We start from the raw sequence: 18,169 nt of genomic DNA on the forward strand, positions 1-18,169 counted from the left end.
TTGCAGCATTTGTGGTACGCCGTGCTAACCAACCGGCCTCATACTAGCAACAGCGACATTCACGTGCATGAAATCTCGTCAAGCGTCGCCTGAACATGGAGTTGATATACAGAGTCTAGATAAAAAGCTGAGAGAGAAAAGCTACAGGCTCCCAAAGAAATGCTTGGTGGTGCTGGGATGCCATACAAGCAGCACCATCTCTGGCAGAAAAATGGGAACAGGGGCGTACGTCGCGCGTTTCCTCTTCTCTCCACCGCGCTACCGCTCCTTTCATGCACGTGCAGGGCATTGCACTGCAATAGAGAATGGGAGCTCAAGTTAGTGGAGCAACGACAATGCCGGGCTGTGGCTCTGGCGGCAAGCTTTGGGGAAACTGGGAATAAGCATGGCAGACAGCATAAATGATTATTCAGTGTGTTTCACCGCCGCAGGAGCAAGTGCGGCAGTCGTTGTTGGGAACTTTTTTGCCATGCTAAACATGTCATCCACTTGCTGCACTGAAAGGAGACACTTTCTGTTGAAGTTGCCTTTCCGTGATAGCAGAAGTGACCCTACGGATGCGTCACTGAAGTTCGAAGTATAATTGTGTGCCACGACAGTGCAGACAATACCAAGGCACGCGGTCTACATGTAAAACTGTCAATGTTTGGACGAGTTGTATGAGAGAAATAGAAAACAACTGTGGATTACCGTAGCTAAAAGAATAAAGCAAGTTCTAGCTCGGTCTCGCCTTCCATTTTGATTGCCTGAATCCTTTTATTAAAATTATTTGTTTTGACATACGTAAATTTGTATGTAATGTGGCACGTCCATGCAACGACCGCAGTATTGATTTCTCGTTGTTTCGTTACATTGTGAAAATCCAGTTTTGCTTGTATGGTGAAACAACCTTTTGTTTTGATTTCTTATGTTTGTGAGATGTAGCTGTCATCGTTTGATGTTTACACTTGCATACCTCATAACATGGTTAGCCTTGCGTTGTTGGTTGCTTTCAGCTGAACTCTGCACATTGTCAAAGGTGTGCCGCCTGCAATTTATGCTTCGGGAAGGCTACATCACGCCGGGACAAATGTCTGTTTATTTTCAGCAAACTATGATTTTTTCCTTTTTGTCGCTTTGTTAGGGTGGTATTTATTTCTGCCGCTGAATCAAACTGGCATTTAATACATGGTTTATAATTGTCACATTTGGAGATGTGGGGTTTTCTTTCACTCCTTAGAGTGCTGCAAGTGTGCGTCTACACGCTAGTTGTGCAAGCTCATCGTGTGCCTGATATCACAGTGTGCCTGAAGTTCGTCACCTCTCTCGCTGAGACGTGTTGGCGTAGAAGGCTTTATATACCTGTAAAATCGCTATTCTCATAAAATTGGAGTTGAAGCACAACGTGAGAATCGAAAAATAAAATATAAAAAACAAAGCGAGCAGTTCAACTTGCTTAGCAGGGGTTAAAGCTAAGCTAGATACCTCGCAGCTAAGTCCGCGGGTGATGCTGCAGTGGTACAGAGGACATGACTCTAACCTTATCAGGCTTTTTATTGCTATGGCAGTGTCATTTTTGTTTCTTTTTTGCACGCTGTGAAAGTTAATTTATGACAATATTGTCACGACACAGACACAGCAGGAGTTCGATATAGAAGAGCTCACTTTAATTAAAAATGAAAGGCGCTTGTAAAGAGGACCGGGCAAGAGCTTCGTCTTCCTCTCTGGCTGTGTGAGCTCTCCTCTGCAGGTTGAATGCGGCATTTGCCTCCCTCCAGGAAGAGCATCGACCCGATGCTTGGCTACAGAATACGCGGTGTATGTAGTTGACGTATTACGCAACTGGCTCACTGCAATATAGCTTCATCCGCACAACGTGTACGATTTCAGATTTTTGAGCTCGCGAGGAACTGTCAGGGATGACCTCATAATTCACGTCACTTAGGCGCCATATAACATTGTAGGGACCAAAGTACTTCTTCAGTAACTTTTCACAAAGGCCGCGTGGGCGAATACGGCTCCAGACGCACACTTTCTCGCCTGGTTGATAAGTGACGTATCGGTGTCGCAGGTTATAACGTTGTGCGTCGTAACTCTGCTGTCGGGCGATTCGCACGCGTGCTAGCTGCCGTGCCTCTTCAGCTCGTTGGGTAAAGGCTTGAACATCCGTGTCTGTATCCTCGCAGTCGTGCTGCAGCATGGCATCAAGCATTGTCTTCACTTCACGGCCATAAAGAAGACTAAATGGCATGCTCCGTGTAGTTTCCTGCTGCGCCGTATTATAGGCAAACGTCACGTATGGTAGAACGTCGTCCCAATTTTTATGATCCACGTCAATGTACATACTAAGCATATCAGCACTTGTCTTGTTGAGGCGTTCTGTTAAGCCGTTGGTTTGTTGGTGGTAGGAGGTAGTTTTTCGATGGTCTTGTTGAGGTGTTCTGTTAAGCCGTTGGTTTGTTGGTGGTAGGAGGTAGTTTTTCGATGCGCTGTTCCACTCAACTCAAGCACTGACTTGAGGAGCATGGCCGTGAAAGCGGTACCTCTGTCTGTTATTATAATTCTAGGAGCACCATGCCTCAGAACGATATTTTCAATGAAAAATCGTGCCGCTTCTACTGCGGTTCCACTTGATAAAGCCTTTGTTTCTGCGTAGCGAGTAAGATAGTCCGTAGCGACAATTACCCACTTATTTCCAGTATGCGTAGTCGGAAATGGTCCAAGGAGATCCATTCCGATTTGTGCAAAAGGCATGGTGGGCACTTGAACTGGTTGCAACAATGCGGCTGGTTTTAAAGGTGGCGATTTTCGTCGTTGACAATCGAGGCACGTGCGGACGTAATGCTTTACAGTGCCTGGAAGCTTCGGCCAGTAGTACTTTTGTTGGATTCTGGCCAATGTGCGCGTGTATCCGAGGTGGCCGGAGGTTGGCTCATTGTGACAAGCGCTCAGGATCTCATCGCTAATGGATGTCGGGACGACAAGTAAGTGGGCATTTCCGCTGGGGGCAAAGTTCTTCTTGTATAGGACACCACTGCACAAGCAGAATGATGGCAGGCTCCTTGCAAATATCTTGGGAACGCTTGTAGACTGGCCGTTAAGAAAATTAATAAGAGGGAGCAACTCACTGTCTTCTTTCTGCTTAGACGAAATGGTGACCGTGTCGACCACTCCTAAAAATACCATGTCATCATCTTCTGAGACATCATCTTGCTTTATAGGCGACCTGGATAAGCAATCAGCGTCAGAGTGCTGTCGTCCCGACTTATAGACGACCGTCATATCGAATTCTTGTAGGCGTAAGCTCCAGCGCGCTAGCCGACCGAATGGGTCCTTCAAGTTGGTCAGCCAGCAAAGAGAGTGGTGGTCGCTGACTACGTGGAAGGGACGGCCGTAGAGGTATGGGCGAAACTTCAGAACTGCCCATACTACAGCAAGACATTCCTTTTCCGTTGTGGAATAATGGGACTCGGCACGGGAAAGCGCCCTACTTGCATATGCAATCACTCTCTCGGCTGAGTCTTGCCACTGGACGAGTACAGCGCCTAAACTTACGTTGCTGGCATCAGTGTGGATCATGGTTGGAGCGTCGTCGTCAAAGTGAGCAAGCACAGGGGGTGTCGGCAGGCGCTGTGGTAGAGCGTCAAATGCTGCTTGTTCCTCTTCGCCCCATAAAAATGGAACATCGTCTCTCGTTATGCGTGTTAAGGGCGACGCTATGTGCGAGAAATTGGCGATAAATCTGCGGTAGTAGACGCAAAGGCCAAGAAAACATCTTACGGCCTTCTTTTCTGTTGGCACCGGAAATTTTCGGACGGTGTCAATCTTGTCGGGGTCCGGACGAACACCTTCATGGCTCACCACATGTCCTAAGAATCGGAGTTCCTTGAAACCGAAATGACATTTCTCAGGTTTCAGCGATAAGCCAGCGGACCGTATTGCTCGAAATACCAATAGCAGCCATCTTAGATGTTTCTCGAATGTGGGTGAGAAAACAATGACGTCGTCGAGGTATACCAGACACGTCTGCCACTTAAGGCCTGATAGGACGGTATCCATCAGTCTCTGAAATGTTGCTGGGGCTGAACACAATCCTAAGGGCAAGACTTTAAACTCGTAAAGCCCGTCAGGCGTAACAAAAGCAGTCTTTTCTCTGTCCCGCTCATTGACCTCGATTTGCCAATAACCGCTTTTCAGGTCCATAGACGAGAAGAAGCGTGCATGCCTCAGCCTGTCAAGTGAATCGTCAATACGCGGTAGTGGGTATACGTCTTTCTTTGTCACGCGGTTCAGCTTGCGGTAGTCCACACAGAAGCGTAAGCTGCCGTCTTTCTTCTTAACTAGCACTACCGGTGATGCCCAAGGGCTTTTTGACGGCTGAATGATGTCATCATTGAGCATTTTCTGGACTTGTTCTTGGATTGCTTCGCGTTCTTTCGGTGCCACGCGGTATGGGTTTTGTCGAATTGGTCTTGCCGTCTCTTCCGTTATAATTCGGTGCTTTGTCAGTGGCGTTTGATTTACCCTCGAGGTCGACGAAAAACAATCTTCAAACTGGCCGAGAATATCTAGAAGACTCTGCCTCTGCGCTGGCGATAAATCTGTGCTCACGTCGACAGGCAGTGGTGTTGAAGCGGCCGGCGTCTCTGCCTGTTGAACTGCGAAGCACTCGCGGAATTCTACAATTTCTTCGAAGTATGCAACTGTGGTACCCTCTGCAATGTGTCGACGCTCGTTGCTGAAGTTTGTCAACAGGACCTGTGCTTGCCCAGACACTACACTGACGAGACTTGTGGCAATAGCGATTCCTCGAGAGAGTAAAAGTGTCGATATTTGTTCCGCGACACCTTCTCCACTATGCTGCGTGTTACACGTGACAGAGACGAGGCGGCATGACAACGGTGGCATGGTCACGTCGTCAAGCACGCGCATGGGCTTGCGCTGCAGCGCTGTGCTATGGTCCGCAGAGAAGGTCAGTACACCGTCCAGTATATTTATAATGGCACCGTACTCCCGCAGGAAATCCATACCCAAGATGGCCTTTTTACAACACTCAGAAAAAATAACGAAGGTTGCCACGAATGATGAATCCCCGATCTTGATTCGTGCGGTGCACTTTCCGGTAGGTGTCAGCAGCTGGCCTCCGGCTCCTCTAATTTGCGGCCCCGTCCATTCCATTTTTACCTTCTTGAGTTGGTCGGTCAGATTCGCACTCATTATTGAAAAGTCCGCACCAGTGTCGACCAGTGCGGTCACGTCGTGACCGTCAATTGAAAGTGTAATGTCGGCGGTGACAATCTCGTCTTTCGTCGGTTCATTCGAAATGTGCGACACTTCATGCGGTGGTAATGGGGGATTTTCAAATCTTCGGCAATTCGCAACCTTCCCCCCTAAGGTCGCTGCTTTTAGTTTCCCCGGCGTGGACTGGGAGACCTTCCTCTCGCCATGTCCGTGGCGCTACCCCTATTAGATCGGAGAAAATGACCTGGGGAGGGCGAGCGTGACCGGAACCCAGGAGAAACGTCTCGCGGGATCGTCGCGCTCGTTTCAACGTTGCGTCTTCTGTCGAAATAGCGCCGAGGGGTAGTGGACGGAAAGCCTTGATACCCGGCAACGCGATGACGACAATACCGCACAATGTGGCCTGCTTCCCCACAATGGAACCACAGGGGCCTGTAGTCAGGGGTATGCCATATGTCGGTTTTGCGGAGTGGGGGTCGCATCGGCGTCGACGTTTCCCTGTAGTACCAAGGCACTGTCGGCGGCTGTTGCTGGTGGTACTGTTGAGGTGGCGGCACGTTAGATCTAAGCTGTCGACGGAGAATATCTGCATATGTTGGCCTAACTATTTCAGTGTTCGGCTCGGGAAGTGAAAGCGCTTGCCTTATTTCTTGGCGAACAACTTCTGTGACCGACGCAATCGCGCAGTCATTCGGTGTGGCGGCGAGCTTCTTCACCTCTTCTTGCACAATTTCGCGTATCAGGTCACGCAAAAAACGCTCGTCAGGAGTCACAGTGGTCATGGCGGTTGCGCTGATTTGTCCGCTGTTGTTTGGACGGTCGTACTGGCGGTACCGTAGCTGTAGTGCGCGTTCTATGGCGGTCGCCTCCTTCGAAAATTCGTCGATGCTTGAAGGTGGGTTCCATACGAGACCAGCAAACAGCTTCTCTTTAACACCATGCATGAGGTGGCTGATCTTTCTGTTCTTGGACATATCGGGATGGGCTCGATGAAAGAGACGAGCCATGTCCTCAACAAACATAGCAACAGACTCGTTGGGCTTTTGAATCTGTGATTCAAGGAGTCGTTGTGCATGCTCCCGCCTTTCGGTGTTTGCGAAGGTGTCCAGGAACTTCCGCCGGAACTCGTCCCACGTTGACCACACGCGATTCGTGAACCACGTGCGAGCCCCGTGTTGAAGAGGAAAATACACGTACCCCAACTTCTGTGCGGCGTTCCACCCGTTAACGTTGGCTGTGCGCTCGAACTCCTCAAGCCAGTCATCTGCGTCCTCATATGTGTTGCCATGGAAGTCCACAGGAGTTTTAGGGGTCACCTGTGTCGTGCTTGGGCTCGTCATAGTGGGGCAACTGCTTCCCGGCGCGGTCATGTTTTCCGTCCAAGGACCGAACTCGGGGCTCAGGCCTAACAGGCGGCGGCTGGCGCGGTGAACGGGTGTTTCGACGAGCGGAAGTTTTTGTGGACTAGATCCCGGGCTGTTGGAAGGTGTCCTGGACATGTACCCAGCTCCTCTACCAATGTCACGACGCAGACACAGAAGAGCTCACTTTAATAATATAGATATAGAAGAGCTCACTTTAATTAAAAATGAAAGGTGCTCGTAAAGAGGACCGGGCAAGAGCTTCGTCTTCCTCTCTGGCTGTGCGAGCTCTCCTCTGCAGGTTGAATGCGGGTATATGTATCTGCTACTGCCAACACGCACATTGAAACAACAATCATATGTTTTTCATTGCCAACATCGTAGAACATCGATTGTGTGTGTGGCTGCATTTCATGCGGATTAACTATAGACCACAAGGTATATTTAATGTATGACAAAAGTTAGCTTAGATCGACTTATCGTACATGGTGATTCCGCGGACTTTGGAAATGTACTTTGTATTAAGTCTGGCATCGTTGTCTGCTCTACCACGTAAGCGTGAGTAACATACTTTTTTGCTTTGATTATATTTGCTTTTCCAAGTGCATGTCCAACCAACTAGCCCACCTGTAAACTCTTTTGCTTGGTTGGTTGGTAAGAACTTTATTGGAAGTCTGGCAGAGCTTTTGCTGTCTGACGACAATTTATCAATTTAGTTAAAATGCTTTCTTAAGTATTTATTTCATGGCTGCTTTCTCAGCTGCCATGAGATTGAACTGCTATTGGAGTACCTTATATTGCAACCATTTTCTTGGCCCGTATGTGCTCTTTTAATGGTGGGCATTCTTTATTCTGCTACTGTTGCAGGTGAAAAGCAACCGGATTTCAACGCGGGATACCTGAAGCCATTTGATTATGGTACGTAGAATCTAGAGGCAGTGCCACATTTATTTTTTGTGTTTACTTTGTTTATTTTTTACATATTTATTTATTTTCTTTTTGCTGAAATAGTCTGAACATCTACAAAAAAAAAAAAGAGCATATTGGCCTGCTGACAAAGTACCATGTAACAAGTAAATGGAAGAGTACTAATACACTTTTAACTTGTGTAGCTGTGCAAGAAAACTTTATCTTAACGCCACCTCTTATCCCGCCCATTGTGAGCTATTGCATTTGGTGCAGCTACTAAGAGTTGACTAAATGTAGTAACAGGGTCGTAACTACGGAAGCGCTTCATTACTAGGAGTTGTTTATCCTCGGAGCAGATATAGCAGAAAGTGGCTAGTATACAGGCGTGTTTTCAACTGTAGCAGAATTGTGAATAGCCAAGGCATTAAGTGGAATCGTGCCTACTTTTCGAAAGGAGCACTGACACCTAATTCGAAAGACGAGATAATGAGCGGGATATACCTAGAGACATAATCATCTACAAAACATCAACTGCAAATATTGCCTCTGAAATGGGATTTATTGGCATAAATAGCAGTACGCAGAAAGTCTATCGACACTAAAAGTAGACGCGACAACGGACACAAGAATCACAGCGTGGGTTCAGCAGCTTGCGCTCGGTGCTTCTAGCTAAAGAAATGACCCACTGCAGCGTATTGTTCTTTTTTTGTTCCTTACAACAGCCCGGCGGCAAAGGGAAGCCATCCTGACGAGTCTAGGTGATGGCAGAAGGAAGGGCTTTCAACTTCTTGCAAATTGTAGAAAGAAAAGGCTACATAGTTTGGTGCTTGGGGATGAAAAGAAAACACTCATTTTTGTAAATGAGCTTTTGACGCCAAAGGGCAAGGCTTTGCTTGAAGCAAAAATAGAAAAAAAAAAGAAAGAAGCCACCTAGAAATTTGTCTAGACATCCGGTGGCAAAGTACTAGTACCTAAAGATGAAGGATCACAAGGAATAAACATTGCAGATGAGGCAAACCTGATTAAAGTCAGAAATTAGGCATAGATTGTGGCAAAACAAACCAAAAAGCATTTTACAAAGGCTGATCTAGTTAATAGCAGAGAATATTGCGATGTCGAAGGATTAAATAGTGCATTTCACTTTAGAAAAACTTTTTTTCTGCAAAGGTTTATGACATCACTGCTTTTTTATATTCTATGTCTATTGTATTTGATGTGCTAGTTTTCTCTGAGACATGGGTTACTTGTAAAAGAGATGCGCTGTTCTATCCAGGCTATCATCATGAACTCCTCTGTTGTAAGAGAACTGGTTGTTGGGCTAGTTGGTAGAGCATTTCAAAAAGTTAATTCGAGCGCGAAAACTTGACACGATCACTCACACACGCACACACCCATGCATCAACCGGAACACGATCAACCATGCAAACGTGGAACACGAGAAGCGATGACTGCTACCCAGCCCTTAAGGATTAGGCCACAAGTTGTGCCATATATCCATAAGGTCTCGCACAACCTTAAGAAAGTCGCGGCCAGGCACGGCGTACCGATGGTGTTTTCCGCACCAGAAAAAATTGGAAGACTGTGCCAACGTGTGTGCGATAGAAAGAAGCGCGGCTGTCGGAAGAAACATGAGAGGGCGCCTGTTAAGTGTTCCATAGGGGTTGTGTACTCCATACCCTTATCCTGTGGAAAAGTGAACATTGGCCAAACCGAACGGTGTATTAATGACCGATTAAGGGAACACGCCCAAAAATTAACGAAAAGAGATGACAAGTATGCGTACATGGTTGCGCATGTCATCTCGTGTGGTTGTGATGCACGATTCTCCGAGACGAAGATTCTGGGCAGAAGCGCAAGTAAAACTGCACGTGAAGTGTTAGAGGCCTTTTTCATTGAAAAATAAAGATCACTGTGTAAGCGCCCCTTCAGTTTCGTTATTACCAAGCGAACTTCAGTTTATCGCTCTAAGGCTATGATATTGATTAGCTATACGTTTTGATAATGTATGCTGTTGGCCTTCTTTCGTGTGTGTGCGCACAATGTGTCCTGTATATATTGAAGCCTTCGAGCTATGAATAAATCAGTTGGAAGTGAGCGCTGTGTGTTTGATGCATGGGTGTGTGTGAGTGATCGTGTCAAGTTTTCGCGCTCGAGTTAACTCCTCTGTTGTAATCAGCAAAAAGGTGGAGGCCTTGCTATTTATTTTAAGGATCCGCTTTCAAGTGAACTGCTGGAATAATATAGTGTCATGAACTATGACGTTGAATGCATGACTATCTGTGTTGGTCAATTTTCAATAATTGGTGTATATAGACCACCACATGGCTACAAAAAGAAATTTATTCAGTTTCCTTACATTGTGTTATCATGAAATGTTCACTGGAATACTCCTTGCATAATGATGGGTGATATAAATATTGACCTCTGTTCCAGTGATCCCTATGCCAAAGATTTTGGAACCCTCTTACTCGCATACGGAAGTGAAAATTTAATAAGGTTACCAGCTAAAGTGCCGTGCTCCTTGACATATGTGCTTAAACTTAAGTTGGAATCATATAAAAACTGCCCTATTTTCGTATGACATAAGTGATCATATTCTTATCTTCTTCCTTGCACAACTTCTCAAATTTGTCTGAAAATGGAGGTATCCTTTCATCGACTTGAAAACGGGAAAAGTCGGGAACATTTTGTTCATCTAGGTCAGAACATTGACTGCAACACTGTGTATTGGCATGACAACCCCAATAGTGCTTATAACACATTCCTGTGTCTGTTGAGTACTAGTTATGATGCAGCATTTCCATTTCATTAGTGCTCACATCATAAAAACAAAAGATGTAGAAAGCCTTGGAGAAATTATCTTTACCGGCACATTTAAGCAAAGAATAGGTTGTGCCACGATTTCATCCATTCGCGGAACACAGGTGCCTTATCTGAATATAAGAAATACAGAAACATTCTAAATTCAGAAATACGGAAAGCTAAAATAAGCCTCATGCTCACTGGGACGGTGCACTGGGTTAGACCGTTATTGACACGGTCAGTCGGGATGGTTGAGGTTTCTTCATTTGAGCTTCCGAACATTTCTAACTGTTACCTGAATTAAGTAGAAGGATAAGCATGACGAGACATCCATTTACGGTGTGGCGGAATCGAACTATAACTGTTTCTCTCGCCTCTTCTTTGAAACCTTGCGAAGGGATCAAGAAAGCTCTTACATTTCGTCATGTTGGCGACGTAAATGATTTTCTGTTTCTATTAGAAGTGGCGGCCTGCTCCAGGCTTATAAACACTGCAGCATGGAATCGTTACAGCAATACACGACTGTTGTGAATATCGTATATGGGAGGGCATGCGAAAAACGTGCAATAATTGCTGCAATATGTACATGCACCGATAAACTTGCGTATGCTCGGCATCTGTTAGGGTAACATCTATCCGTGCCATCGAATCACACGTTTTATATTCAGCGACACCGAAACATACCACGGCACTTGCTACATAAATTTGCACGCTGCGTTAGAAACGCTAGAAACGCATTCTACGTGGTAGAAACAGGGCGTGCTCTGGTATGTATCAGCATTTTCCAGTGAAAATCCCAGCATTTCCAGCATTTTCCAGTGTGCACCAGCATCACAGAGGTTAAGCCAGCACCCCTGCCAGTGCGACACAGCTAATTCCCAGTGCGCCTAGCGAAGTACCAGTAAATGCCAGTGTGTACCAGTGCTAAATAACCTGCTGGCATCATGCTGGGGATGCTGTTTTTAGGGGCGAAGCTCCTTAGGGCGTGGGCTGTGCGTCCCCTGTAGCCTGTATGTAGCCACTTCTAGTTTAGTTCTTGCAGTGTTCACTAGATGGTGGTACCGTGCCCTGTATGTAGCCACCTCTAGTTTAGTTCTTGCAGTGTTCACTAGATGGTGGTACCGTCTCCTGTATGTAGCCACCTCTCGTTTAGTTCTTGTTGTGTTTACTAGATGGTGGTACTTGTAGCTGATGATGAAAAGATGCAAGATGTTATGAACTAGAAAGCGGTACTTGTAGTTGATGAAAGACGCGAGATCTTATAAAATAGGAATGATGTCACATATGGCGCGTGTCATTGGTTGAAGGCAATCGTTCGATTTAGTGCGGCGACGTACGCTAGGGGGAGCGTTGTAATAAAATCCGTTCGCTGTTGGCGCGCGCTCGGAGTCGCCGGATGGATAAGGCTGCACAGCGGAGAGAGCGCAAGGCGGCAGCAGCGCGCGCTCGCAGACAGAATCCCGATGTGCGAGCGCGCGAGGCAAGGGACATCGCAAGCCATCCATCGTCTAAGAACAAATAAAAGTTGATTTGTGTATATACACACACAGCGTTTCTCACGTCTTTACATGATGATCGACTGGGCGAATTACACGGAAGATTCACAGTTTACCGATGGATCCCTCCGGAGCTTCGCCCATTCATCATCATTCACCTCGTGAATATGCCGTAATTTTTTTTTTGCAATAGGGTGTGCTGGAAGACCAAATCACTATTCCGCCTTGCTCAAGCGTCATCGTTTCCTTCGGTGCCATAACACCCACAGATTTCGATGGTATCATTGAGAGCAATAAGCGCCTGCTCCTTAGCCATCAGATTTGCGTTGCAAGAGGCATCGCCGAGCTGAGTCTCGAGAAAGCGAAGGTAATGGTGAAAAATTTCAGCCATGAATACAGTCATAGATAACTGTGGTTTAAGAGCACGAAGAAACACAAAGCACAGGCACCTCAACAATGTTACAACAGTTGCCTAAATGGAAGAATTCGTCAACGCCAGTAGTTCTTTCGCACTCTCTGATACTTCCGAACCTGCTTTAATGAATCGATGTTCCCAACCCGGTTACGACGTCAGCCCGAACCTTCTGAAGCACAAGCAAGACCAGCTCAAAACACTGCTTCTGCAATTCAGGGGCAGCTTCTCATCGTCGTCAAGAATTCGACAGACCCCAGTTGCGAAGCATAGAATTGTAACAGAAGAAAATGCCTGACCAAGTCATCAGAGGTCTTATTGATTCTTGAAGCGAGAACGTGACGAGATTAAGAAACAAGTCAACAAAATGTTCCACGATGACGTAATCCAGCCATCGAAGAGTCCCTGGGCGTCTCCTGTGGTGTTGGTGAAAAACGAGGATGGAACCTTATGCTTTTGCGTCTACTATTGTCACCTAAACAAACACACAAAGGACGTGTATCCTCTCCCTCGTGTAAATGACACCCTGTATCGACTCCCCAGGGCTAAGTACTTTTCGTCGATGGACCTCAAAACAGGCTACTGGCAAATTGAGGCCAATGACAGAGGCCCCAAAAAAGACTGCTTTTATAACACTAGACAGCCTCTTCGATTCAAGGTCATGCCTTTTTGTCTTTTCTCAGCCTCACTACCTTCCAACGCGTTATGAATACAGTGCTGGTGGGCTTGTAGTGGCAGACTTCGCTTGTGTACCTGGACGCGTCGTTGTGTTTTCCTTAAACTTCGCCGAACGCCTCCGGCACTTCAAAGCCGTACTACAAGCAATCAAGACCTCCGGACTCGCTCTGAAACCAGAAAAGGGCTGCTTCGCATACGAGGAGGTCTTGTTCATGGGCCACGGCATTCTGACGTGGCCCAGTAGCAAGCTCGGCGTTCACCCCAACCCTAAAAAAAGCAGCTTCCATCGCCACTTTCTTGCCGCCCACCAACAAGAAGGCCGTGCGCAGAGTCCTTTGTCTGTGCACCTACTACAGGTAGTTCGTCAAAAACTTCGTTCATATTGCTGAGCCACTCACTAACCTTACCAGGAACGACGTGGTGTTCAAGTGAGAAACGCCGCAGAAGGAAGCATTTCATTAACTAAAAGGACCCCTGCAGATGCCTTTGTTGCTTGCGCATTTCGACGAATTCGCCGAGGCAGAAGTACACACCGACACAAGCAGTGTAGTACTCGGCGCCATTCTTGTGCAGAAAAGTAAGGGACTGGAAAGGTTGATTCGCTACACTAGCCGGTCGCTATTCCAAGCAGAAGCCAATTATTCCACAACAGAAAAGGACTGCCTTGCCGTCATGTGGGCTACATCAAAAGTTTCGCCCCTACTTCTTCGTCATGCCCTTCAAAGTTGTGAGCGACCACGACACCTTGTGTTGGCTACTTACCTTGAAGGACCCCTCAGGTCGCCTCACACGATGTAGTCCGAGACTGCAAAAATATGACATCACCGTCATTTACAAGTGCGACAGAAAACACACCGACGCTGACTGCCTGTCCCGTGCCCCCGTTGACCAACCACCACCCGACGACCTAGATTATGACAGCTTCTTGAAAATGATAACTGCTGACGACTTTGCTGAACGACAGTGAGCTAACCTAGACCTTAAGGACCTAATCGTATACCTCGAGGGCCAGACCGCCACTGTTTCGAATGTATTCAAACGGGCGCTTGCGTCGTTTGTGCTGCGTAATGGCCTTCTGCAAAAGGAGAACTTCCTGCTCCTTTGAACCGAGTATTTTTTTGTGGTACCTTGAGCTTTGCAACCAGAACTTTTAGAGGCCCTGCACGAGGATCCCGCTGAAGGACACCTCGATGTTTCTCCGAAGCCTCAAGGATACAAGATAGGTACTACTTGCCACGCCTTACTGCTGACGTCACTCATTATGTGAGGGCACGCTGCGACTGTCAACAATACAAGACATCGCCGACAAAGCTTGCAGCACTTCTACAGCTCATCGAACCACCTCGCCGACCATTCTAGCGAATCGTTATAGACTTACTTGGGCCATTCCCGGCGTCGCTTGTCGAAAACAAATGAATCATCATAGCTAACGACTAGCTTACCCGATGTGCCGAGACAAAAGTCCTGCCCAAAGGCAGTGCGGTTGAGGTAGCCAAGTTCTTCATCGAAAACATTCTCCGCCAACATTCTCCGTCAACATCTGCTTCTTGGTCGCAAAGGATGCCCACCAATCAATCATTTATCCATAAGACGGACTTGTGGCGCGCCGTCGGAAGTTGACCACTTTGCTTCCATTGCGGAGAAGCCAGCCATGTTTCCCGCATTTGCCCATATCATGACCATAGACATCAAAACTTCCTACAAACCTCCCTTCATGCTTATTTCGATAACCGTCGTGAAAGCAATGCAGGCCCGCAAGCTCAGCCCAATGTATTGTATCGTCGATCCCGCTCTCCTTCACTTGCACCTAACTCGCTGCAGCAGCGCAGTTACGCCGAGGTGGTCCGGGGCAGATCCCCTAGCCCTCGTCGGGTAAACTAACAGCAGTGACCTTTGGGGTGAACGTCACCACCCATCGAGATGCTACCACGCCCCCGACATCTTCACTACAACGCGATACGATGGATGATACCATGGATCATACGACTGACTATACCAAGGACGATACGACGTCACCGACATCAATGGAAATTGCAAGCGCCAATCTAGACATTTGTATAGACGGACGCCCAGTTACAACGCTGGTAGATACTGGTACTGACTTCTCTATTATCAGCCGTAAACTCACCAACTGCCTAAAGAAAGTCGGAACTATATGGACGGGCCTGAAGATAAGAATTGCAGGGTGTCAATTGGTGATGCCGATGGGCTAATGTATCGCTCGAATTAATATCAGTAGTTCAGATTTCTTCGCTACCTTCGTAATTTTACCAGAGTGCTGCAAAGACCTGATCTTGGGCATGGACTTCCTGCGTGAATACAACACTGTTATCAACATTCCTGAGAGATCGGTTACGTTTTGGATGGCCCCAGGTCATATTTCGAATAGGCGCGTTACAGACCAGCGACGTAAACCTTTACGCATCTTCAACGAGGACGTGACTATCCCACCACGGTCGAGCGCACTCGTGGCTGTTACATGTGCCACGCAAAGCGATTCTGAGAACATCGCGAGCAAATACCAACACTGCTATTCAGCCATGATTTATCTATCGCAAGAGGTGTCGTGAGTATAAAATGCGGACACACGCACGCCCTTGTTACGAACTTCAGCTCTGAATGCCGACATCTAACGAGAAGCATGGCAGTCGCATTTTTGGAAGAGCTCACCGTGAAGACAGACTGCCTAACTCTTGAGAAAGATAATTCAACTGACCTGCCGCTATACCTCTATCTGTTGATATTGGCACAAGTTTGCTGCCGGCGCAGAAGCGAAGTATCTTGCAGCCTATTAACCAGTTTTAAGATTGTTTCTCTTCGACGTCTAAAGTGTGTCAAACGCCACTGACGAAACGTCGAATTATAATGGACGACATGACCAGACCCATCAGGCAAAACTCGTACAGGGTAGCTCCACGGGAACGAGAAGCCATCGAAAACCAGGTGCGACAAATGCTTGAAGGTGATGTTATTCAGCCGTGAAAAAGCCCTTGGGCTTCGCCGGTTGTATTAGTGAAGAAAAAAGACGGCCCCATACGTTTCTGTGTGGATTACCGCAAGCTGAATCAGGTGACAAAAAAAAAAGATGTCTACCCACTTCCACGTATCGACGATTCACCCAATCGACTACGTCATGCACATTATTTTTCATCGGTGGATTAGAGGAGTGGGTATTGGCAGATAGAAGTTGATAAAAGGGACCGGGACAAAACGGTTTTTGTGACACCTAATGGCCTTTTCAAATTTAAGGTACAGTGAAACCAACAGTACAATCCCGCAACAGCAACGTTGCTGTCGGCGCGACAAACCGTCGCTAGCGCCGACACATCTTCCAGTTGCAACCAGCACTCACGAGGGCACCGGACTGCAGACAGTTGCGCAGGTCCCAGGCATTTCCATCGCCCGACCTCATGACCGCATTCCCGGCCAGCGGTGCTGACGATGCGCAGAAGACGGCCAGCCGTGGATTACATCCCTCCCGCTGCGGACATTCTAAAACACTCGAAAGAAACAACAGACCAGGCCCAGGGAAGAGAGCTTTGGGCTTTTCGTCCACGTGGTATGATGGTCAGTACAGCTAGCTAATACATCGGCGGCGGCCGAGACGCCCAGCTCAAAAATAAAACAAAGGTAGCTTTTCTTAATTCGTGCATCGCAAGATAAAAAAAAAGTGAGAGAAGCAGAGCGCAACTCAACGCCACGATCCACCTAGTTGTGCCACGTGCGACAGGCAGCTGCGCAGAGCCTTAGGCCTAATGAGTCGCTCGGCAACAAGTGGCATCCACCCAGCACCCAGCCTAAGCGCAGAAGAGGCAGCTGCGAGAGGACATCCCTATTTAAACTCTTGGGTTGGTGGATGCTGGAATCGTCGGTGGATATGGTGGAAATATTAGTGGATATGGTGCAAAACTGTAGTGGGCAAAATGGCTGATGATGGTGAGCGTGGAAAAAAATGATGGCAGATGGTGGTGGTGGTGGCGAGCCGGTGGAAAATGCCGGCTGATGACGGCTAGAGTGAAAAAAATGGTGGCAGATGGTGGTGGCGAGCCAATGGTGGTGACGGTGGAAAATGTCGGCTGATGGTGGAGAGGCAAAACGTGTTTGGTGGAAGGCTTGGTGAGCAAGGTGGATGACGGTGGCGTGATGGTAGCTTGGTGAATGATGGTGGCATGATGAAAAAGCACATAACAGTATGTGAAATCATCTATTTGTAGTGTTTCATTCTTGTATGTGCAAAAATTTATGCTTACGGTCAAAAGAAACCAACGCTGCTCTTTACATTTTCTAGCACGTTTATTTTTTTTTATTCCTGTGGTGTCAACGCTTCAATTTTCGTAGAGCGTAGATTATGCGGCCGTGCATATGTTTACATTTCGCGCATGTACTTGCATCAGTTTGACATCCGCGATGTGTTTCTTTCTTGTGATGTTTAGAAGACTGGAGGTGTCACTGTGAACAGTGGCAATAAATGTTTTACATCGGCGCGCAGTTGTTGAGAAATAAATGAGCTCCAGTTTGCAATTGCCCCTTTCAATGTTAGAGCAGAACACAGCGGTCACTTGATGTCGCCACGCTGGAAACGCAACTCTGGAAATTTTTGCGCACTCTATTGCTTGAGCCGTGCTTTTAAGTGTGCTAATATGCATAAACTTTCACTTTCGACATGTGTCGCGACGAGCCGCAGTTAGTTTGACTTTCACCCTTCTGTTCTGCCACCATGATTTCCACCAAAGGTTAATCCTACCGACCGAGCCCGTACAAGTGTTATCGGCGCTTCTGGGTTTCAGAATGCACAATTTTGACGAGTAAAAATGACAATACAGCACAACTGTGGCATTATTCAACCTAAATGAAGCCTTTTAAAGACGATATTCTTTCTTGGGGACCTTCGATGCAAAAGTTTTGGTCTGTCTGTCTGTGCATTTGTCTGTTTGTCCACTCTTAACGGCATCGGGTACTTGAAACGGTCTACCCCATTCGCAGCGCCCACCTATGTTGAGCACTCATGCTTGTGCAATTGTCAATTGAAAGCCAATTATTTGGCATGTCTGAGGCATCATAACAACACTTTTATGTTCTGCATGCGCGTCTCTTACTAGAAAAGGCATACATAAGTAATTTTAAGAACCGTAGCACTTATCACACTGCGCTGACCATGCAACGCTTGCACGGAAAGGCGAGTGTTTCCAACGCTTTGCTCAAACGAAACCGTGGTGGCACCTACCCGTCGCCTTGCGTTCTACACCTTATCACCTCTGAGATGTTAGCGCACACCCGTCTTAGAGCCACGC

The 18,169-nt window shown here is 47.2% G+C and overlaps 1 protein-coding gene across 4 annotated transcripts in view; it reads left to right on the forward strand.

The window, feature by feature from the left end:
• Positions 1 to 18,169, forward strand: part of LOC119167684 (uncharacterized) — a 276,153-nt gene that overhangs the window by 26,215 nt on the left and 231,769 nt on the right. For all 4 annotated transcript variants that reach the window (XM_075865901.1, XM_037419204.2, XM_075865903.1 and 1 more), the window contains one exon: positions 7,449 to 7,499. In XM_075865901.1, the coding sequence (XP_075722016.1) occupies positions 7,449 to 7,499 (51 nt within the window). The remainder of the gene's footprint in view (positions 1 to 7,448; positions 7,500 to 18,169) is intronic.

The sequence above is a fragment of the Rhipicephalus microplus genome, chromosome 6 (genome assembly GCF_043290135.1).
Source record: "Rhipicephalus microplus isolate Deutch F79 chromosome 6, USDA_Rmic, whole genome shotgun sequence".
Taxonomy (NCBI): Eukaryota; Metazoa; Arthropoda; class Arachnida; order Ixodida; family Ixodidae; genus Rhipicephalus; species Rhipicephalus microplus.